This window comes from Blennius ocellaris (assembly GCF_963422515.1).
Source record: "Blennius ocellaris genome assembly, chromosome: 14".
Taxonomy (NCBI): domain Eukaryota; kingdom Metazoa; phylum Chordata; class Actinopteri; order Blenniiformes; family Blenniidae; genus Blennius; species Blennius ocellaris.
Window position 1 is genome coordinate 14,915,460 of NC_137663.1, and position 24,709 is coordinate 14,940,168.

At 41.0% G+C, this 24,709-nt stretch overlaps 2 protein-coding genes across 3 annotated transcripts; both read left to right on the forward strand.

Moving 5' to 3' along the window:
• Nucleotides 1–379: 379 nt before the first annotated feature.
• On the forward strand, nucleotides 380–14,907 carry nectin1a (nectin cell adhesion molecule 1a). 2 transcript variants are annotated; one of them, XM_080508893.1, is made up of 11 exons: nucleotides 380–686; nucleotides 8,897–9,009; nucleotides 9,698–9,956; nucleotides 10,875–10,992; nucleotides 11,202–11,383; nucleotides 11,495–11,612; nucleotides 11,984–12,135; nucleotides 12,227–12,359; nucleotides 12,463–12,526; nucleotides 13,504–13,808; nucleotides 13,900–14,907. In XM_080508893.1, exons 1-11 carry the CDS (start codon nucleotides 635–637, stop codon nucleotides 13,976–13,978), a joined length of 1,575 nt encoding a protein of 524 aa, XP_080365019.1. In that variant the 5' UTR covers nucleotides 380–634; the 3' UTR covers nucleotides 13,979–14,907. The 2 variants fall into 2 exon arrangements, with proteins under 2 accessions (XP_080365019.1, XP_080365020.1); XM_080508894.1 differs by having other exon boundaries at nucleotides 13,504–14,907.
• A 3,260-nt stretch (nucleotides 14,908–18,167) lies between these two features.
• On the forward strand, nucleotides 18,168–24,681 carry vsig10l2 (V-set and immunoglobulin domain containing 10 like 2; the record flags this gene model as incomplete). Its single annotated transcript, XM_080508892.1, has 11 exons — nucleotides 18,168–18,510; nucleotides 19,000–19,275; nucleotides 20,600–20,875; nucleotides 21,628–21,915; nucleotides 22,008–22,262; nucleotides 22,340–22,630; nucleotides 22,739–23,092; nucleotides 23,743–23,865; nucleotides 23,954–23,978; nucleotides 24,170–24,261; nucleotides 24,542–24,681. Exons 1-11 carry the CDS (start codon nucleotides 18,258–18,260, stop codon nucleotides 24,679–24,681), a joined length of 2,373 nt encoding a protein of 790 aa, XP_080365018.1. The 5' UTR covers nucleotides 18,168–18,257.
• Nucleotides 24,682–24,709: the final 28 nt, after the last annotated feature.

Sequence of the window (24,709 nt, forward strand, 5' to 3'; positions counted from 1 at the left end):
TTTTCTCTCCTTTTTTTTTTTTTTTAAGATTTCTGTTTTTTAAATTGACCAAGTCATGGCACACAATTGATTTCCATTAGTGGTAAAACTGCAGCTTGATATAGGAGCAAACTGTCATTGGGACTTAATTCCCACAGATTCGTCCCAGACTGGCCTCCTAATTGTGTCCTTTGAGTCTGCCTGTAGTGAAATTGCCTGACTGCCACTTTTCTCTCCAAGTGAGAACACTAACCGGCTGGCAGCATGCTGGGCTCAGCCCTCACACAGCCACAGATATTTGTGAGTCGGGACTGGGGGAAGGCTATCTCGGAAATAATCTGCCCACGCGTTAAGCTGCTTTATCCCCGCTCAGCTTCAGAGGCGCACAGCGCACCGCAGCTCCGCCGCCACCAGTCAGAAGGACTCAACGCGCCGGTTGGCAGAAGAAAAGTGGCCCCGGATCTCTCAGACCAGCTTGATCAATCTTTTCCCCAATATTATTACTAATTTTTTTTTTTTAATCGGATTGATGAGCGGACCCTGGCCGGCGGTCCTCAAGCTGAACCCGCGGCTGTGTGAGCGGTGCGGAGGGGCGTGAAACAAGTTCACTCTGGGAATTTACGCACAGCCAGAAGCTGGCCAAGGGGGTCTGGGCATGGAAAAGACTGGACTTTGGATATTCTTGATAACAACTTGTGTTATTCGAGGTAAGATGCTCTACTTTATTGGTGACATTGAATCCTGGGAAATAAGCTTTCCTTTTCTTAGCATCACTTCACATTGCACTCATAAAATTGCACAGATTTACAACAGCAAACATTTTTTGCTCCATTTATTGAATATACACAGCTCAACTAAGAGCCTACTTTGGCAGTCGTACTAATGTTGCCATTCACAAAACACCCAATTCATCATTGTTTTCATTATTTTATTGAGGTCTGTTAAAGAATTAAAGATAGACTTTCATATTCAATGCCAGTTATTGATCGTTTATGTGATTCATTCAATTACCTTGATGTTATTAAATCTTGCTGTTTATTGATCTGCTATCATCAATTATTAATTGAGATGGCATTGTTGTTGTTGTTTTTTTTCTTCAAGAACAACTCTGGTTGTTTATTATTGCTCTTAAGACCTTTATGTCAATGACAAGACACCAGTGTCTTTTCAAAGTTTTGCTGATGAGCTGATGGTTTAATGATTATGAATGGCAACAATGGAAAATAATGTTTCAAATCGAGGTGGAAAAGTTCAGATTTTTTTGGCAGCATCATATGTCCAGATCCGCTGTGTTCGAATAATTGACCAGTCAACTCCTCACTCCAACTGAACTGTGTCAGCAGGTGTGCTGCTGTAGTCGCACTAAGACGTGGCTGCCACTCTCCAGATGGTGGTGGCACGTCTTTTAAGTGTGTGTGTGTGTGTGTGTGTGTGTGTGTGTGTGTGTGTGTGTGTGTGTGTGTGTGTGTGTGTGTGTGTGTGTGTGTGTGTGTGTGTGTGTGTGTGTGTGTGTGTGTGTGTGTGTGTGAATGAATGGACTAACTTTTGCCTGCTGTGACAGGTGCAGTGTGTAATCACACTAAGCTGCTGCCAAACATGCAGCTTGCAAGCAGAGTGGTGGCAGTGTATTGAGGGAGGGTGGGTCAGTGGTATCCACATTACGCAATGACAAAAGCGATTGTGGCAGCACACGGATATGCTGAGCCTCTGTGACATCTGCTGTGATTGCTTTTTTTCACCCGGTCAGTGATAATGCCGCCTTGTGCCAGTTGAGTAGTAATTTGCTGGTATGCATACATGTGTGTATGTGTTATTAGTGAGTGTGAGGCCAAGCCATGTGTGTAGGAATTGTCATGTTGAAGCTGTATGGGTGAGCAGAAGGGTGTAACAAAATGACCGCTGCCAAGTCCTGGCCTGCAACTGATTCAGACTCTGAGCACCTACACAACTGTCAGAGTGTGCCGGGCTGCCACCGGGATAACAAGGAGGTGGACAGGGAAATCTGAAACCCCCTTTCAAATAACTGCCAATATATAATTTCACTATATGATAATGCATTTAAGTCTACAAATACTCTGCACATTCCCAAGTGATCAATTAGTCCCCCCCCCCAAAAAAAATAAAAAATTGCTCATGCAAATATTTCTCTGTGTGTTGCCCTCACAACAATATCAGGATTCCTGCAGTCACCACACCCACAGTGAGTGCTGTCACATGCAGTCACTGATACCCCCCCCCCCCTCTTTTGCATAAAAAGTTTGAAATCCTCCTTTGCAGACAGACACAGTACAGGCTGATTGAGACCAGCAGACAGACATCCTCATAAATTTTAGCATAATCCACAGACCACAGCTGGAACACACAGACGCTACCCCGCAGAAATAATCCAGCACAAACACACAGCCCTTCTGTCCTATCTGCCTTTTGTCCGCCTCTTTTGTGAATCTATCTCCATCTCCATCGCCCGAGAGTCTGCAAATTTGAAGCTTCCTGTCCTTCGTTGCCTCTCAGTCAGTTGACCTTCCTCGCTTGCAGTCTTCCCAATCTCAACCCATCTCCATCTCTCCAGGCTTTGTGTTCTCCTCTCATGTTTCAAAACACATCCAGCAGTCATCATAATCCTGTGAGCTGCCCGCTGAACGTCGGCCAAGCCCACACTCCACGTTCCTGCAGTGCCACAGAGATTACACACCCACACAAACACAAGCGGGGTGTGGGTGCGTAACTCTCACACACTAACACTAAGTGTGCACCCAGATTCCAGTCAGAAACAATGAGAGATTATCATTGATTTGGGAGAAAACGAGAAGAGAGGCCTTTTTGTTTTGGGGTGCATTTTCATCAGGACGAAATGGAAAGGGGCACAGATGATTTGGTAAAGTGGATAAACGAACTCAGCTCCGTTGTTGGTCAAGATTTACTCTGACAGATTGTGCGATCTGTATCTTTTTAAGGTTAGGAACAATAGAAAGAAAGGCTTTGTGATTTGTCGGAGGCAGTTCGAGTCGTGGCATACAGTAGTGACAATGACTCCTCGGCTGGACCTCAGTCACTTGAAGCCTATTCAAAGTTATGCAATGGAAGGGTTTTAGTTTTGTGTGTTTTGCTGTTTGTGTCAAACAGACTTCGTCCTGCCACATGGCTTTCCTGCATTTTGAAGACCAAAGACACACTGGGTGTATAATCCCAGATCAATCACAGATTTGATGGCCTGAAGATTAAGTTAATCTTTCTGCCTCTCTTTCTCTCTGTTTTTTCATTTTCTCGTCTGACACAAGGTCACTTTTTTTCTTCTGGTGGAGAAGTGAGTGAATCAAAAAGAAGATGATGTCTATTCTTCTGCCAGTGCGACATGGAAAACATTGCAGATTACAGGAGTATTATTTATTATTATTAAAAGCATCATTTGCGGATATATTTTTAACCTTATATGTTCATTGTTTTTGTTCTGTATTTTCAATAATAAAATGTTTTGCCTGAATGTTACGCTGTACAAATACGCTTTAATTTCACTCTCATGTCGTAAACAAGATAAATTAAAAGTAATTTAACCTCCAAATATATGTGCTTTTAAATTGTGTTGTAAAACAATACATTTTACTTCCTTGTAAGAACTTTCCCAAAATATAGGCAGATTTTTTTTCTTCCATCCTTCGACCTTAACCTTTATTCTAATCTTTCACATTCATTTGATTCCTGAGGCTTTAATCAAATGAGATAAATGACTCAGAGAATAACTTGCTCAAAACCAGTCATACTCATCATATTTGAGTCAGTCAATAACTCAAATACATTCCAAGCATAATTTCCTCGACTTCACTCATTAGCTTTCCTCCAAATATGAATATATTTTGTTCTCTCCTCTCGCCTCAAAATGACTAAAAAACACATATTGTGAGCAGCTTATTAGACAAAGCATATCAATGTAGACCACTATGTGCAAACTGGAAGGAAATAAATTCTTCATTATTCATTCTTAATTTCCAAGTCATTTGTGACATTTTTCTTTTACAGCTTGTATCATCTTTTTACTGTTTCATACAGTATTTTGGAACAGAATAATTAAAAAAGAAAACATTTCAGTCTTAGCAAAGGTTTTTTTTAATGTTAACTAAATAATTTTTTTCTTTATCAGTGTCTAAATAAACAGTACTTGTTTCCAACAGGATTAGAGATTTAAGGAGCTTTTTTTTTTCTGACATAGTACAGCAACACCTGCCACATCCTCTCTGCCCTGCAAACGAAGAAAATGTTAAAATTAGATTGTAACATAATGACAGAGACCGGCGGAGGATATCCACTCAGGGCACGGACAAAAAGACCAGTTTCGTGCTGAGTTACTCCTGCAGTTCTTGCATGTTGCACATTGAAGCGTGAAACAATATTCCTATTGTGTCGTTCCGTTCTCATGGCCGCCTCTTGCCCGCTCATGCTGCTGTTTATGGATCATTGTTCCGCTGGCTGCTGAGGTCATTTCCCATACTCCAAACAATAGAAGAATGTGAGTGGACACAGTGAAAGAGAGGAAGGTGGGAGAAATGCGTGTGGATGTCACAGATGTAGCCACTCCGTGGGCTCGGGCTGCACCTTGAGTCTCTAATCAGCTCAGTGAGAGAACTCGGTAGTGGGGAGATTCTCAGTGGGATGTGCATGTGTGTGTGTTTATAAGAAAACAAACAAGTGAAAGGTATTTGGGCTTTCTGATGTAAGCCAGAGCTGGAAATAACAACAACAACAACAACAACAACATCAAACTATCTTTGACATATGTGAGATCACTGTGCCACAGACATGATCCAAAAACAAGTTGGCATTTTGTGAAGGTGCATGATTATGAAGTGAAAGTTGAAGCTGTGAGAAAGAGAAGTGCACCAAAAAAAAGTACAAATTGACAAAAAAAAAAGGGAAATTGTAATTGAAAAAAATATGATATTTTACCACAAATAAAATAATGTATTAAAAAGTGTAAAGAGCATAATATATCTGAATAATAAGAATTTTTATGCAGATTCCCCCTTTGATGAAATAATGAGGTGGAAAAAACTGAGACCAATATTATCCGAGAAACATCCAAACAATAAATCTTCTGGTAAATTCTTTTTCATAGGAAATAATGAATCACAACAAGATGTTCTTTTCCCAATTTACACATTCACAACAGACTGTCATGAGGCATCAGGAAACACGAGTTGAACTATTTCTTTTGCTACAGGACTGTAAAAACACACATGAACAAACACAATTGAAATGGTTGAGTCTACGTGATCTCAGCAAAAATGTCTTTGTGATGTTGAGCTTCCCATACATAAAGCAGCTGATGCGCCGGACACAGATTCTCTTTAATATCCTAAATGCTGTAATCTACTCCCACTGATGACCCTCTTTCATCCCGGTGACCCACGCTGACATACACTCAATACATTTATTAAAATGTGCATGAAAAGCATGTAAAATCATTTGCTAGTCTTAATATTATTAAAAAAGGCATATGGTTCAGGTTTTCAGCATGACAACGCTCGTCATTATGAATTATTTAATGTCCTTGCCAAGCTTTCTGTGTATGTGTTTGCATGCGCAAAAGCATATTAAATGTTTTTTTTCCCGGCAAATGTATATCGTGACCGAATAAATCTGTGAAGTACATTAATACAATCTCTCTCGTAGGCTTTGTTCTGTCCTTCGATCTCTCAGGTTATGAGTAATGAGGCAACATGTTTCATGATCTTTTTTCTGTGAATTCCTGCATGTTAAGTTGTGTCCAATAAAGCAGTGTTCAACCTCAAGATCAACCTACTCTTTTTTATTTTTTTACCGCCTCTAAACTTTGCAGTTCTAAAAGCTGAATCTACTGGCATTTAAAGAGTACACGGTGGCATTTTAGCTCCACAGAATAAACTTTTGTTTATCGGAGAGTGGGAAACGCCTGGTGCCGGAGGGCTGCGGTTCTCCGTGGCTTTGACGTGACCCTGCTTCAGCACAGCTAACGGGAGTCAAGAGGCTTGCTATCAGTTTGTGCAGAGCTTCATGATGACGTTTTTAAGGTGCGCTGGAGTGGGAAGACATTAAATCCATGCAGGATTGTGACCCTCCAGGATCAGAAGTGCACACCTCTGGCTTCTAGCATTAAATGTTTGTCGACAGACAGAAATGTTGAGACTGTTTAAAGGGAAACAGTAAAAAGGACATGGAACTTGTTGCAATTTGTTGTATTGCTAATAAAACACCCATTTCTGCTGGTGATCTCGTTTGGGTTTAGTTAGAGACGTCTGTCTGCTTGGTTTAAACATTTTAGAGAATTAACAGAGGTGTGTTGTGTATTCAGAGGCATTTAACAACAAGTATAGTATGCTTTGCTGAAATGCATTATGAAATACGTGTGGTTTGAGATCATTTACAAATCTGATTCTCTTTCTTTTGTAATTTAATCACTGAATATTGTTATAATTTCCAGTCTTATAAAAATGGTTACATCTTCTATGTATTTAAGTACTTAAATCTACTTTTTAATTCACATTTCTGTACTGAATTGAAACATGAGCAAACCAATGGGTTCCCATGATGTTTAAACACTATTAAACATTAAATGCAGTAAGGTGGTTGTGCGCATGTATGGTGCCCATTAACTTATTTTCATGAAGCTCTTAACGAGCTACTCTAAGTTTGAACAACAGAAAAATGCCTGAACCAGGGAGTCATGGAGACAGCATAATACTTGCCCCCCCTTCAGCCATATTTATGTTGGAGGGCTCGTTTTTAATATACTGTAGTTCCAGTCTTAGCCTACATCCACATTAGTGGGATCACTGGGATTAAATCAGATATACAGCAGTGTGTCATCAGCGTAGCCTTGCTAAAGAAACAGTGTGGTGGCAGTAACACAGAGTTCAAGACTGGACAGAGAATTAACCCGGGGGCCACACCACTCATTAAGCTTTGTCTAAACCCATCAGGCGGCGGACAGACAGAGATGTCTGAACTGTGAGGGGGGGCTTATGGTTTCATTCGGACGAGTTATGACTGTGAATTTAAAATTGCTCTCACAACCAAAAAATTGCTTGAATTATTCTTATCACTGCATTTCTACAGCAGTGTCATATCCATTAAAAGTAGTTTTAGAATGGAATCAACTACTTTTCACCCTATAAAGAAGCCTACTTTCTAATCTGCACACCTCATTTCACATTTACTGACTGTCTGACATTGACTTCCATTTCTATCAGATGGGTCTTTATTTGCATGTGCATAGATTTTCTCACAACACAAAGAAATGTGTGTGTTTATAAACAGGCAACCTTATCATTGTGTATCCTGTCTTCACTCTCAGTCCTCTGGGATCAGCCCCAGCCCCATCACCCTGAATTGGATAAAGCATTATAAAAGATAAATGGATAGATAATATTAGCTAATGGAGGAAGCTGCTTTCTTTGAAACAGGGAGCTCACTGCTTTCTCCCTAACACTTTATACTATGCTTGTTTCATTTAGGGTTTTCTCTTTTTCTTTTTAGCCTACCCGATGTTGGCTATTTTCTTTATCAGACAGGACCTTTTTTTGTTGTTCCTCTGTATTTTCCCTGTACGAGCTGGGATAGGCTTGAGCCTCACATGACCTTTGTCTGGATAAAGTGGGTTTAGAACTGATGGAAATTAATGATGTGCAATACAGATTTCCTGGTTTTCCAATATCAATAATAAAGATGATACTTATGCACAATTTTTCAGATTAAAAGATGGAAACCGAAAAGAGACAGACTCTTCTGTTTCCACATATTTCACAAATTGTTGCCTTTTTTCCCTGAATTTTAAATAGAGTAATATAAACATTCAGTGATTCAATTTCATGGAAATGTATAAACATACATTTCGATAAAATTGCTATGTAAAGTGCCATTGTATTTCTTTTAACGCAATAATTTATCATGAAACAGACACATTTGCATTTAGCAACATTTTTGTGCCCATCTAAACTTTGCTTATACAAATCAGTTACACAACTTCAAGTTGCGTAACTGATTTGTGTTTTTCAAATACATAAGTTGATTAAATTACTTCCATGTGTATCAATACTTTTTTTAATGACTTCATAATTAGATATTTTAACAGTGATGGAAGAATATTTAAGAAGATGTATTAAAGTTTCATTAATTGCATCCATCCATCCATCCATCCATCCATCCATTTTTTGTGTCTTTCAATATACATACAAGTAATCTGGAGATTAGTTTTGGATGATTTGACAGTCTTCACATTTTTGAAACATAGTGAACTTGATGATGATGGTGAACTGATGTACTTGGCAGCATGATCATCCATTGGTTAACATCAACACTTAACACCACAGAGGTCTGAGCTTGATTTTTGGCTTGGCTCTTCTTCTGTTCAGTCTATGTTTGTGGAAATCCAAAATATATATGATAATATTATGTTTTATTACTGTTTATATCTTGTATGTATAGCCGCCTTTGTTGTGAACTGAATTCATTATATAATCATTGCTCATCTGTATCGCTGAAGGTAAACAAATACGTCAATTATTCAGGAACGCGAGTGGATTTCATTGCTTTGTTTCTGACTGACACATGTAAACACACGTGACTCGTGTACACTCAGTGGGTGTGGCTCGGCTGTGGATTTGTTAAAGGGGATCAGTAAGTCAGTGGGAACAGGAGCCAAACAAATCATGCTTATTTATACCTCACTTTAATCCATAACCTTTGGCCTCATCTCACCTCTCACGCTGCTGAAAAGTATCACCTCTGACAGCTCAGCTCACTTTATAAGCCCGGCACGCTGCGCTGACTGTGAACAAAGCGTGCCAGTCTGATGCTGCCAACACGTGTTGTTCTGTGTGGGGCTGTGTGCCTGCATGTCATGGGTGAAAGTGTCGTCTTGTCTTCACGTCGTGTGCTTCTCGTCTAGGGATAAATGGACAGACGGTCGAAATGGATGACGGGAAGTCGGGTTATGTTGGCTCAAAGGTGGATCTCCGCTGTCGGTTCATCAACAGCTTCCCACCCGTGAAAATCTCCCAGGTATTCACCTGCATAATCAACTGTGACCAGATCATAATAAATCACTTCATTTGTGTTAATAAAATAGCCTTTAAATCAGTGGAAACCTCCAATTTCTTTTGTGGCGGACACAGCTGTACTTTATTTTTAGGTATTCACCTTTTCACTTCTGATGTTTTCAAATTTTATTACTGATAAAGTCACATCATAAATGTTTTTTTTCCCTCAATTGAATTCAAACAAGAAAACTTACATATTGTATACAATTGTTACACATACATTTTCAGGATTTTAGCTTACAATTACTGAAAATCCCAAATACATTTTCCTCAAGTGGTAGAATATTTAACTGTATCAAGTGATACACATTTTTTTTTAATGTGTACGTGTAGATACAATACAGATAAGGTATATCGAATAATGAAAAAGACAGAATTAAATGACAAAACTCTTGTTTGTAATCATCAATAGTTGTGCTTGTTATTTTTGATTAAAAAAAGTTATGTGTACTAAATTGATCATTTGTTCAGTATACTGGCATGCATCATTAAAGTTGTGAGCTCCATATCAACTCATCATCCTACTTTTTTTTTTTTAATGTGCTTTGATTTTGGGGGAGTCCTTCTATAATTAAGATGATTACAACAACACAGAGCCAGATGTCAGCATTTTTCCTTCGCCACAATTACCTCCTTTCGTCTCTCTGAAGGTAACATGGCAGAAGCTGGTGAATGGCACCAAGCAGAACGTGGCGATCGCCAATCCGTCCCTGGGCGTGTCGGTGGCTCCACCCTACAGGGACCGGGTCATCTTCAAAAACGGTGCAGTGAGACGAAGAACTCCAAATCTCGAGGACACCACCATCACCTTCTCCTCGCTGCGCCTCTCTGATGAGGCCACCTACATCTGTGAATACACCACATTCCCCGCGGGGAACCGAGAGAACACTGTGAACTTGACCGTCCACGGTAAGCCAGGCGTGTTACATGTGAAGTTTCAGGTCTATTGAAAGTCTCTTTATTATCGTGGCGAGGTTTGTTAAGACCCCAACAGCCAACAATGTCTTCAGGAGGATGGAGCGCCTTCTAAAAGACAAGAAACAAAATACACAGCTGCACTGAAAAAAAATTGAAAACACTTTATTTTTACTTTTATCAAGGAACAATAATTGTCAAGCAGTTTCCCCTGAGTGTTTACACTCATCCAGATTCTCCTGCCTTGTGTTTCATGGGATACAGCCCTATCATTGATTTTTGTCTGTAATGTTTTGCAAGGTAGGAAATAAACAGTTTAGTTCTGAGACAAATTTGGCAAATTTTCTTTGAAAAGAATTAAACAAGGGGTTGCACGTTGAAAATATCCCAGTTTGAGTCCTGGTTTCACATGGCGGCCTTTTTGAGTGGAGTGTGCAGGCTCTCCTTGGTTTTTTTTCTGGTTTCCTCTCACAGTCCATGAATGTGTGGATGGATGGATTGGTGACGTGTCCAGGGTTCATCATGACTTCAATTAATAACATAAATTACTAAAATGTTTTTAATCACTGTCACATGGTTGCAAACGAAAACATTTGGATTGTAGGTTGACGGAGACAAGAAATTTAAACACAAAACATTTTGCTGTGACAAATTTTAGTTTAGTTTGTCCAAACTTTGTTCACAATTTTTTTTCCTCACATCTTTGTACTGCGAAACATTGCTCACACATCCATTGCTTGAAATAAAAGTCTCTAAATCCCTAAAATCAAGGTTTAAGATTTTCAATAATTTAATCAAATAATACCTTGAGACCTCAGTGAGAATTTCATTAATTTAAAATGTATTTGAATTATATATTTTACATGGTTCTATCACATGCGCTAATTTCTTTTGTTCATTTGATTCTCTTAGTTCGTCCGACTACTCAGATGAGTCTGTCCACACCAACTCTGGTGGCTCGCTCATCCAATCTGAAAACCCCGGTGGCGACCTGTGTCTCTGCCAACGGGAAACCAGCTGGTACCATCAGGTGTGTGTGTGTGTGTGTGTGTGTGTGTGTGTGTGTGTGTGTGTGTGTGTGTGTGTGTGTGTGTGTGTGTGTGTGTGTGTGTGTGTGTGTGTGTGTGTGTGTGTGTCAAATCTGAATCCACAATTTCTTTATCTGAGCTAGTAGGGATCTTTATTTAGACAGTTTTTCATCTCAGTACTAAACCCTTCTCTTGTTCTTATTATGAACAGGTGGGAGTCGAGGGTCCCTGGAGAAGTGACCACCAGAGAGTTCAGAAACTCAGACGGGACAATCACTGTTCAGAGCGACTATATTCTTGTGCCCAGCAGAGAAACGCACAAGGAGACGCTCACTTGCGTCACTTCATACAATGAGGAGATCTACACAGACAGCGTGACCCTCGATATCCAGTGTATGTTCCCCGCTCACACCCGACAAGTCTACACTAATGCCGGGGAAATAACAAGGTGACATTAAATGTTGTGAGACGGGCAGAAAGTGAACATTTGCATGTGTGCATCAGATGAGCCAGATGTCTCCGTGGACGGATATGATGGAAACTGGTATCTGAATCGTGAGAACGTCCAGCTCTCCTGCCAAGCTGATGCCAACCCGGCCGTCTCTCTGTATCAGTGGAGACTGTGAGTACAGCGTCTTCCCCGTTAGAACCAGGGGCCATTTCCTTTTGCTCCAACAGGAGAGGGTCTGATTCAGGGATTTCCAACATGATTAAAAGTGGTTTTACTCTACAGGAAAGCTTTTGTAATATTCCAACAGACATTTTCATCTTTCAGTATAAAAAAAAGCTGTCTTTTATTACCATTATTATTTCCACCAGTTCCTGAAATGCTGTCACAGTGTTTGTCTGTGTTGTTCCTGCACCCTGCATTGGTGTGTGAATATGACTAACTTTTGTAAAGTGCTTTAGGGGTCTTCTAAATAAATGTGGGAAAAGAAAAACACTATATAAATTAACTCCATCCACCATTTTAATGTCATTATATTCCCACAGGATTAATGGATCCATACCAAGCAATGCTGAGATTCGAGACAATGTCCTCACCTTTAAAGGGCCGGTCACGTATGACCTGCAGGGAACATACGTGTGCGATGCAACAAACAGCATTGGGACACGATCGGCCTCTGTGGAGGTCAGCATTATAGGTAAAGTCACCTCACTTTATGTTTTATGTTACCAGTCTGACTGTTATCCCTAAATATATAGCTTTAAGATTTGTTTTGTTTTTTTCTGCAGAAAAACCTCTCCCACAGATTGCCACAGGCGATGTGATCAGTGTGATCGCCTTACTATTGGCTGCTGGAGTGCTCATGGGTATTACTATCACAGTTCTGGTGCTGAAAATAAGAAGTAGAAAAAGCAACTCCTCGTACGTAACAAGGCCTTTATGGCTCCACCCAGGGCTTTTGACATACCACTTCCTGTGATGTGTGTCAATATTATATGTTCAATTCTCTTGTCTTTCTCTTCAGGAGAGACTCTCCATCCAAGAAACTGTCACAGCCAGTAAGAAAAAGACCTGCAGATGACATCCAGGTAGAATTATTTTTTAAGTGCATTTACATACTGCGTATTTAAAGATACACTTGTTCACGCTCATAATCAGACCTCAATCAAAAGTGATTTCTATGTGCCCACACAGTGCAGAAATCACAGGTCTGTAATGTCATTAGTGGCACTCAGCCATACAATGGTTGCAGGTATTCAAGATTAAATTTGCATAATTTCACTCATATGATATGCATAGATTTAATGCAGAATTCGTTAAAGGTGATTTATTTATTTATTGACCTTGATGCCAGTGTCGGCTGCTATCTTTTAGTTTGCACTGATCAGCCATAAGAGCATGACCACTGAGGGGTGCAGAGGAGTGAATAACACCGGCTCCTGTGAGTTGGTGTTATACACTGCTGCTAGTCAGCAGTTTGTCCACAAACTTGAAATATGAAAGCTGAAATAGGGGCAGATGTCAGGCAGCTGCTATAGCTCAAATTTCTTTGGAAGCCTATGCTTGTTCTTGTAGAAATTCAGAGGAATTAATGTCTTGATGCGTCAGGGCTGTTTGGGCTGGTATGTCCATAATGTTATGACTTATATGTATATAATAATGAATTTATCTAAGGAAATTATCTTTTCATCTGTACTACTTATTTTACTGCAAATGTTCATTGTGATAAGTTTGTTGCAGGCTCTGTGTTTCCTTGTAAACTATATTTAATATCACCTAATCACAATGTGCGTGGGTTCTTGAGGTCAAATAATTGAGATGAATAGATTTCCTTCTGCAGAAAACTTTTTTTTTTTTTAAATCCATTCACTTGCATGTAAAATCTTTTTTGTTTTTGGTGTATGTGTTGTGTCCTGCATGTGTGTAAGCACAAAAGAAAAATCCACTTATATTTGACATTGCTTCATGGCATTACAGGCGGGCCAGGAACCCCACGCATTATATTGTTTAAAGTTCATGTCAGTCTGTGATTAAAATGTGATTCCGATTTGTCATTTCTCCACAGCATTCAGGCCGGTTTTATGAAGAGCTTCCAAACACTGCAGACTACGTGAGCTACAGACTGGCCTGCAACAAGGAAGACTACCCGGAGCCCTACTCTCCTCCAATCAACCCCCCTCTGTCATTCCTGCCCCAACACCCCTACCAATCTTCACAGCTAATGCCTGCGGCAAGCAGCAGCAGCACGGCCACATCAAACAACACCTTCTCTCCTCCAACGCACACCACGGCCATCTTTAAGTACCCGTCTGTGCCGGGTCTGTCCTCCCCTCCTCCAGGAGTGGCGCCATACACTTTCCCCAAAGAGCAGTACGTCTGAGGCAGCATGTCACACACTTGATCCTCTCCTGCGAGCTGAGAGGCAAAACACTATCTGAACTTATGCATCTCTTTTGAAAAGGCTGGAAAAGCGTCATTTAGCCCAGCTGGACTGTCGGCCAGCAGCTCTGCACCACCTGCCTCGCTGTGGACAGCTCTGAAGGTCCTCTGGAGGACAGACGCAAGCTTTTGTTGTTCTCTCTTTCTTCCTGTCTTATATCACGATGTCTGCTTTGTGAAAAGGAAAATCTCATGCAGCATGTTGACGTTTTAGGTTTGAGGGAGGTCGAGTTAAAGATGATTGACTTTCAGTCGAAAAATGTTTATTACATCAGACTAAGAGTGAGGGTCCCTCTTGATGTGGCTGACTCCTTATTTCATCCTTTTTGGATTCTTTCTTTTCCAAAAGAAGGAATCTAGAAACACTAAATACAATTTCGTACTCTCTCTCTGATGCCCACTCTCTGTATCCTGTGTTGACGGTCTCTTTACTGAGGCACAGCTTTTTGGATTTACCTCCTGAATCAATGTACTTATTTTATTGTCCTTGTATTTTGTATCCTTTACCTTTTTTTTTGTAAAGAAACAAAAGCATTTTTATTTACTGATGACATTTTGTGGAAATTGTTGTTTTTATTTGTGGTATTTGTTTGTTTTAGTATTCATTGACACTGGCTGTTGGATGAACTTTGACTTTTTAGCATTGAAATAAAGATGATTATGTAAACTAATGTTGACAGTTTCAAACTAGGCTAAATCTCTTTATCACTCATTCATGTTTAATTAAAGGAAAATACTGAAATGTTTCTAATCAAGTAACGGCAGGTGAGTCCAACACTTCAGCAAAGCTAAAATACCATTACCACATTGGAAGGACGATTATTTCAATCATATATGAACAAGTTACCAATTGAAATTTCTCAAAACTGTAAATAATATCACATGCCTGCACGTTAATGAAAATTACAGACATAAGTCATCTTGATTAAATGAACTGCCATAATACTCATAGATTCTTGTAATAGATATGTTAGTATACTAGAATAGTTTTATTACAATAGAAGGACTGCCATGAATGTTTTAGCAGACACTGATGACCCTCAGGAGAGAAATCGTGTCTTTTTTATTTTTTAAACTAGTGCAACCCACTGTTCAGTTGATGCCTCAAAGTTTCATTCAGTGCCATTGAGTCAAAATAATAAAAAAAAATATATGCAAATGACAGATGCTCCTCTTCTCTTCTAATTGCCAAAAACAAGTAGAAAACACGCTGACTTGACCAAGTCATACATTCAGGTGACCACCGTCGACCTCACAGCCTGTTTAACACATAGAACCTATCACTCACAGGTCTGTCATCACATGACACATCCATTCATTGGCTTAAACTCTCAAAGCCTGAGCCAATTATTTCTGAGTTCAGTATCTGTCTCAACAACGGCAGGATCACAAGCTACCTGGACAGCCTTGCAGCAGAAATGAGAGTCGGGCTCGTACCTGCTGATGAAAACTCATGTCATATGTCAGGTACATGTGATATGAGTATGTGTGGAGACCATACTTCTCTTTGAACCCATTATAGACAGTCACTGCTACATTTTCATTTGCATAATCCGTGTCACAGCAATCCAAAGACATTTACAACGAGCTGAAATCAATCATCTAAAATATCCACACAGACACACACAGGGTTTTCTCTATTGGACCTTTCAGTGGCCCAGAATGCCTTGCTTGCACACAGCTGACTTTGTGTGCTGATGAAATAACCTCATAATGATTTCCAACTCCCAGAGCAGAGTAGTAGTTACAAGTCCACCTCTCAGAGGGAGTTCGTGAACTCTCCGGTGTTGAGGGACAGCTTCAGCTTTTGAGGAGAGCTCCGTTTGCCCTCTTCTCTGCTCCTCCAGCTCCATGCTTCGATTACATGGCAGGCTTTCTCATTGCAAGTGTTGCATAGTATTGCGTCAATCAATATCAGGAGTCCACTGCTGCCACTTGATGACTTCCAGGTTTCTGGTTATTGCTCCATGCTCTATGCTTACAATGCAATGCAAGTCATATTTGTCAATGCACAAGTCAAATACACTTCTCTAACCTCTCGGCCACCACTGCCAAAAAAAAAAAAAAAGAGAAGATTTTTCACTAATAATTTATTTACTTTGGTCTCTTTATATGAATCGCTGAGGTCAGATCAAACTGTGGGCCGTGTCGTCTCCAGGCGACCTTCTGTATTTCAGCCATTGTGCATGCCAAGAGAGGGAAACTGATCTCTGCCCTGCATTCATTCATGACAAGCGTCTCACATTACATACTCAGGACTCCACTTAACAGTCCACCCTCTTCTTTCCTTTGCAATGAATTATACATTCATCATTAATGCCAAGAATATTTCAAAACACATAATGTGAACAAACGGAACAGGAAGTACAGACCATCTTATAAACTGGAGCTCTCCATGTATAAATGTTGCCATGTAGATTTTCTAAATCTATTTTAATCCTAATCCCATTAGTAGAGTTTGCTCTGCCCTTTCAGTCTTCGCATGACCTTTGAAATTAGACTCTGGACCCTTTTAAACTCAAAAGTACGATTCCACGTAAATAACGTTGTCTGTTATTTCAACCACGGTAAAATGAACGTTTACCTGAGCTCACCTCCTCCTCTTCCTCCAAAACATGGTAATCTTTTGGCTGAGTGTTTCTGTGCAGCTGGCTGGAAATACAGTATAACAGCTGATAGCTGCAGGGGAAAATATAGATGTTTTTGCTGTTGTTGCACAACATTACTGTTTGAACAAGTTCATAAATGCCACACTAAACATCAAAGAGTAGGTAGACCCCTTTGTGAAATTCCCTGTGGATGTTGTTTTTTTTATTAGGAGCACTTGAAATAAAAGTGAAAGAAATTGTAAAGGAATGTTGTTTAAACATGGGGTCTCTGCTTCATATGAGCTTGCCTTTGTGTGTTAATGTGCCGGCGTGTTTGTGTGTGTGGAAAGCTAAACCGTCCGCCTGTGTGTCAGCCCTGTATAATGGATGAGCTCCATATCGCTGTGTCATTCTAACCCTGCGGCAGAAAAGAAAGAGGGATGGAGGGATAAAGAGAAAGGAAAAAACACATGAATTATTAAACCTAAATCAGTTTTAGTGACCCTCCATCCCTTCCTACTCTCAGTCTGATGAAGTCAGTGCCTTCAACTGGATTCTCCGAGAAACCTGTGGATCAGAGAAATGGAACAACAAACTGGTTCGACACATGAGAGAATCAACAGCCAAGAGCAGTTTTTTTCTGAGGACCGATAACTGAACCTTTTTGATCAGAGCACATTTTTTTTGGGGGGGGGAGGTTTGCCTAAAGAGGTTGTTGGACTGAGAATCATCATGATACCATGGTGGCCCAACTGCTAGGGCTGGCCTTTTTATATCTAACTACCACTGTGGACGTTACTCATGGTAAGGGTTCAGCAAATGCTATTTTCAGAACAAACAATGGAAACATCATGTTGGATATTTTGAAAATATGTTATGTTAAACAAAAATACAGACTGATAGAAGCTTGACAATATACATGTCAGTGTTTATCGCAAATATAATCACATTTCTTACAATATTGAGCTCTTTGGTAAACAAAACTTTAATGTTTTGAGTGTTCTGGAAAATGTCTTTCACATATTCTGCACTGCCTTTTGTGACCAACATGCAGGTACATGTCAAACAATTAGAATATGATTGAGAAGTTAATCATTTTTCCTGTTATTTCTAAACTTGTGCCATATGAATTGAAATGTTTTGAGCATTTTCTGAATTTGCAAGTTTCAAATATTTGACTTTATGTGTCACAAACCAAAAATATATGAAAGTGTCACCATTTGAAATGAATTATGTGAATAATAAGTTTGAATGTTACATTTACAATGTATTGCTATGAACCGGTATGTTGGGGGGAAAAAAAGCAATGGGTTCAAAAGTATGTATTTTCATGATTATGCCTTAATTATACATGCAACACGAACAAAAAAGTATATTTATTAGAGCTACCAAAGAGATCATTATAGTGATGTTACTATGTTGAGCTCTCCAGGAAACAAAACAGAAACTTTCTGACTGATTTTGCACATATCTTGTTATGACCAACAATAACAACAAAAATAATAAAAACAAATGAAAAATCCATTTGTTTGAAAGGCCTTAACGAAATACCACGCTGTGCCTGAGACTTTCGGTGTAATCAATCCTGCAACTCAACACTGGCAGTGCACACAACACCGTCATCTTCATTTCCATTGCAGCCACACACACGGACATATATTAACATGCATGTCTCCTCTCTCCTCCAGCCATCGATATCAAGCACAATGGAGAGGTGCAGTACAAGAACAGCAGTGTGTATGGCGTGCTGGGCAAAGCGGTGATCCTGGAGTGTGGCCCCTCTGTACCTGACATGTACATGTGGAGCTTCATCAAGCCTGGAACCGAAACCATAAGAGCTGTGTTGATTAACATGGGGAAAGGACCAAGAATCCAGAAAGTGGCACAAACTCTGGGACAGCTGACCACAATTTCAAACAGCGCAGCTTTGAACATTGACAAGCTGTCTCTGGCTGCTCATGGCACGTACACCTGCCAGGCCTTCTATGAGCAACAAGATGCTGAACTGCTATTAATTTGGTACTCTGTAAAGCTCTTTGTCCGAGGTAAAACATCCCGCACACAAATGTACTTTTCCTTCTTAAGCGGGGCCGTAGAACCTCAAAAGTTGCTCTAAGCTGTGTTTCTCAGAACAGTATAATTGTTGTTATGGAAGTTGATTCAACATAGATTAAATCTAGATTCACGTTTAAATTGTAGGACGCTCATTATTCAGTTTGATGGCTCATGACATTGCATCACATTCACAAATAAGAGCATTTTAGATTCACTAATTAATTTGAAAGGCATATCTATGGGGGAAAGCGGGGTACCTGGAGAAAACTCAAGAATACACAGGGAAAACATGTAAACTCCACACAGAAAGATCCCTAACACAACCTCGACTTGAAGTGGGGACAATCTGGGAATAACAATAATAATAACAATACTGATGACAGCTTCACAGCAGAACAAACTCCAAACTTTTGGCCGTATGAAAGTGTAAAGTTATTTCTTCTGTAAACACACCCGCCTGTGTGTCTGATCTGATGCAGTCCCGGTCAGTAAGCCTCACCTCCTGGTGAGCGACGCCTCCCCGGTGGAGGGCTCCGACATGTGGATGCGCTGCAGCCTGGACAACGGCACCGGGCCCATACAGTACGTGTGGCAGCACGAGACCCGCGAGGGAAACGTCACCCTCTTCGCCCAGGGCAACAGCAGCGTCATCAACGTGACTGACGTAAACCGGAACCACACCGGCTGGTACCGTTGCGTGGCCAGCAACTCGGTGAACCATGAGACGTCCAACCGCCTGTGGCTGGACACCATCTGTAAGGACGAGATTTAAAGTTTCATCTCTCTATAATTTAATTGTGATAAATTAATAAATAACATAAAATAGATCTTATATGTTGTATCTGGCCTGCTGTTGAAATAGCTTTAGTCAGAACGTTTGAGCAAAAATCTAATTATAGGGGTGATGTCATTTTCTTGTGCCGAGACTTTTTTTTCCATCTGCAAAAGTTTTTTTTGCCATTTGATGAGGGACTCAGCACAAAATTAACCTCCTCAGAAAAAGTAACATCTTTGATCTATAGGTGTGTTACGCTCTTTTGATTTGTGTAGTCACATTGCACATATTTAATCTTAATTATGACCATTAAAATGCTACCATATATATAATGTCTATTTACTTATTTTTTATAAAACTTTGATTTTTCCTTTCATTAATTCAATAGTGTTTACCCAAACAAGTTCACGTTTTTTCAGAAAAAATCTTGCCCAAATAAATTGCCTATATTTTTCAAAAGATCAAAAGATGTACACTGGACTTATGTTTTGAAAAGCCCATTCCTGTTCAGAGTGTACAATTTCTGCTGCCGTCAGTATCTATGTCTTCACAGCTTCACTCTCACAGTATGTCTATAATGGAGTTAGGTAGCAGACATTCACTGCTTCATCATTGATGTCTGGATTTGGGTTTCGAGTGTCTTGTTATGTCCAACATTATTAAAACAGCGTGACCACCAGCAAACAAGTTGGAAAACAGCTAATACATTCATTGAAAGAAAAAAATGGAGTTAATGTTTTCCTTGATATTTTTACACAAGACTGAAGTTCATCCCATGAACTGGGATGGACCCTTCACTTAAAGTGTATGATATCTAATCATCTTTTCTTCTATCATTATCTATTTCTTCTTTTATGTTGAAACTTTGAATGGCTGACTGAGATGCACTTCTCAGGCTTTAGCGACCCCAAAGGTCACTGGCAAGCAAAAAAAAAAAAAGAAGCTCTTTGGATTACCACACAACAGCAGACATTTTCTTATCAAAGTCAAGCAATTAGCAACTGAAAACTCTTAGAAGTCTCAGAACTCTACAATTAAATAGCAGCAAGCTGAAAGCCAATCTCAACAAGGATAAAGCTATCTTTTGGTATCCCTAAAACATTTTTATAATTGAGTTTAGAGACAAAAAGCCCCAACCTTTCATGTTCATATCTCATCTTTGGTAATAGACTGAATGCATGAGTTAAGAACACTTCAAATGGTTGCAGGAAGAGCAAGCGAAAAACAAAACAGGAAGTGGTGTCGTACAGATTACATGTTTGTGTGCTTCATTTCTTCTGCGTGTCCCTGTTTTCTCTCCTCAGTTGGACCAGATGTGCCTCACATAAACGTGACTCCATATAGTATTACAGAACGGGGTTACTCGGCCCTGGAGAGAGATACCGTTTCCCTCCTGTGTCAAGCCCAGTCCAACCCACCCAGTCTGTACGTCTGGTACTACAACAACAACCAAGTCAACACCGGGCCGCACTTCACCATCACCAAGGTTCTCCGCATGCACACCGGCGACTATGCCTGCCTGGCGCAGAACTCCTACCTCAACACTCGCTCCAAAAAAACCATCAGCCTGACTGTCTACTGTGAGTGTGACCTCTGACCTCGGGCTGCATCGGCCACCTTTCTCTGTTAAACCATGAGCTTGACCCCTGACCTGCGCTTCTCTGTCTTGGTAGTGAAAATCACAAAGAGACACAGATAAATCTTTCTCATTTGTTATTTTCATTACAAGACGATGGGAAGTCTCTCCATCTTTGGTTATCATTCATTATCATTAGCTTTGAGTCTCTTAAAGACATTTCCCAATCATTTCACTTCCAAATAAGCACTGTGTTTGCTGTGCAACGCAGAAACTTTCTTTGCTTCTTTGGTTTTCCTTTTTTTTCCGTACACCAGTCATCCATACAAAATACACTTAGAAGCAGTAATAGCACTTACACACATGACGCCTGCATAGCAACACCCAGACACGCACAGCCGAGTTTGGAAGTCCTGCAGAGCTATTCTCCTGTTGGGACCGTTGGGGAAGTTGATGGACTCTCTGGCAGGTACCTTGCTGTGATGTCACAGCCATGGCAAGCGTTGGTTGGCTCGAAAACTGGCGCTTGTCATAAGTTCTCCTGTTTGGATGCTGTGCTTCTAACTCAGGGCATCTTGTCACTGGGATGTTTGATGTCACATGAAAAAGCACATTTCATCTTCTGTAATACTGATGAAATGGTGCACAGCTAATTTTGATTACTCGCACCACAGGAACTCTGTCTGGCCCTTATGACCTCATGTAACCTCCAGTTTGCACATTACTATCTTGTTACTCTGTATTTTATCGCCACAGACCCACCTGACGGCTCCCCCTCCTGCTCTGTGGAGCCAGCTTTGAATCACACCTCTCTGAGACTGCTCTGCTCCTGGCCCGGAGGATTTCCTGCCTCTTCCGTCCACTGGACTGGAGACTTGGTACGTGCACAACAAGATGATGCCGACCAAGGGCAGCAAACAAATCCACTCACCAGTACTGCCATGTTGCTGCCCTCTGGAGGCCTGACTCCTAACAACAGCTTGTTTACATGCACCGGCTCCCATCGTGCCCTGAAACAACCTGCAGAGTGCAGCAGGCGCGCATGTGAGTGCAGCAATCACAGCAAAGATCACAGCAAAGAACAGCGTTGGTTGCATATTAATTTATCTAAACCTTTTACACTTTTCTTTCACCAGATATTCCCCCTGCTGATCCCGTGTGTTTGGCATATGTTACTAACAAAGAGTATCTGATGCTCTCTTGCTCCTGGGATGGAGGGGCCCCAAAAGCCTTGCTGTGGTGGGAGGGCCCGGGCGGCCAGAGCAAAGGCGGAGAAGAAAACTCCAACATTCTCGTTTTGCGCTACGGCACTGCGCGTAACGGGAAACCATACACCTGCCACGCCATGCACCCACTTCTCGTCCAACCCAAGGCCTGCATCCTCACACTGGGTCCGTGCTCGGAGTCGCAACGTCAACAAATGCCTCACTTGATTTCAAGGTGATTAATTGAAGATTCTCTCATACAGAGGCGCCGGTGTTGTTCACGCAGCGCAGAGTGGTGTCCGTGTATGAGGGAAGTGACGTGCAGCTCACCTGCAGTCTGCGAGCCAACTACCTTCCCACTGATGAAATCACCTGGTACAACAACCAGGGCGTCAACATCCGAGACACCTCCAAGTACAGGCTGCTGCGAACCTCCGCATGGGCCAATCTGACTGTGAGAGACACTGATGAGACCCTGGACAGTGGTGAATACAGGTGCACCACCCACAATGCAGTGGGAGGAACCGACATCAACGTCACATTAGTGGTTAATAGTAAGATATCTTTTACAAAATGCAAATGTATTGTTCAGCTCATAAATGTAATCAGATGCATAGACAGTAAGTGTACATCGGTGTTTGTTCTGACTCTTTCTTTTCCAGGGTACCCAATGCCACCCAATGTCACTCTGATCAGGGTGATGTACAGCAGCAAACTCCGTAATGAGGTGGAGCTGGAGTGGCAGGTGGAGAACGAGGAGCAGGGAGGGTGGACAGGCTTTGTGCTGGAGCACCGATGGGTGTCCGAGCGGCCGGGGAGGAGGGACAGCAGGAATGAGTCTGAGGGGCAAGGAGTGCAGAGGATGAGTACTCCAGCCTGGTACCATAGCTTCATCCACAATCACGATGTCAGGATTCACATAATCGGAAGACTGACGCCGACTGCCAAGTATCAGTTCCGCATCAGACCGATTAACCACCGCACCATCGGACATCCGTCGGCAACAAAGACTCCAGGTATAGTTAGCGAGTGAGGGTGATATATATTCACAGGAGAGAAAAAAAGAGCTAAGATTGTGCTACGGAGCAGAAATTATAATGGATAAAGGCAGAAAATGTGCAGTAAAAGATTAATTGTATTTAAAACTGACAGGTGAGTTAGGACACGTGACGTTATACTACAATTGCTGTTACACTGACTCTTGTGACAATCTAACATGTTTTTTTTGTTGTTTGTTGTTGTTGTTGCCCACTTAGGTGAAAGACTCATACACACACACAAGAAGCACATACAAACTCACATCTCCAACTTCCTTCCTCTATATCTTCTTCCCTTTCCTCCTGCTGACCCTGTGTGTTTCTCCTTGGAAAGTGCTTGTGATGATTTTCGAGCTGGATTGGACCATTTTAAGGACGTTACTTGTTCAGGGAGTGTAAAGGGCGTTGTCTAGCAAGTGTCAGAGGTTTTCAACTCATGTGCTGCTGATTTAATAGCTAATCTACAACTTGATTTATCCTAAAGCACATTGTATAATGAATGGTATGTGGTTAGAAGAGTTTGTGCTCTGAGAGCAGCACTGACATGGGTTGAGAACCACTTCATAGACTGTGACAGCAGTATTGTGGATGTGTACTATTTTGCAAAGTGTAACTGTGATGTGTTTCAGCGGAACCACGCTCCAATTTGTACCCCGCTGTGATCGGAGCAGCGATCGGTGGGATGCTGTTTGCAGCCATTCTTACGGTGCTGCTGCTCATCTACATAATCCGCAATCGCAACAACAATCCCAGTGAGTCCCCCGCATTATAAATATATACTCTGCAGACCTGTAAAGTCAATTGTTGTCACATTATATTATTGTTCTGTGTCTTCCTCAGGGCTACATGACATGCTGTTTGGCTCGTGAGTATTTGTGCATGTTTGATTTGTTTGCATTAGTGAACCAAAAATAGGAAAAGTCATACTTACTTACACAAAAACTAAAAGAGCTGATACTTGCATTTCCTCCTTTCATTTAAAATATTTACGTTCTAGATATTATTTTTAAAGGATTATCTGGATAAGTAAGCTTTCTATTGCTTTGGTGTTTTCAGGCAGCTCAGCCAGTCGAGAGAAAACATAAATTTCCCAGAGGATGAGGTCCATGGGTCAGAGGGGGGACAGATTGGTGAACCATCCAGTCCAGGCAAGACAAACACACTACACTTAATTCTTCATTTATCCTTCAAGCTACAGGCATCTTTTGTCGAGACTCATTTTGGAGAAACATGCTTGAATGGCTGCCATGAGTACCAGTTAAAGAAAGTAAGTCGATGTCTTGCTCAAGTTTAAGGGTACGGTCTTATATATTCACCATCAATATCAGCCACAGTTCAGCTGATATTCATCCAATTGATACAAATAAAGCTTTTGTATTAAACCATCAGCATTCCACGATACTGAAACATGACTTTTGTCTTTTCCAGGTCCAACCATTCTACCACGTGCTGCTTCCCCCTTCACCACCTCACCCCCGAGCGCCCCCCCTCCCGCCACGGCCCCTCCCATTGGAGACGACAACGAGCCCGTTAATGTCACCATCACTGTCAAAACTACTGGCTCTTAATCAGACGTGAGACAGTCATTGTTTTCTG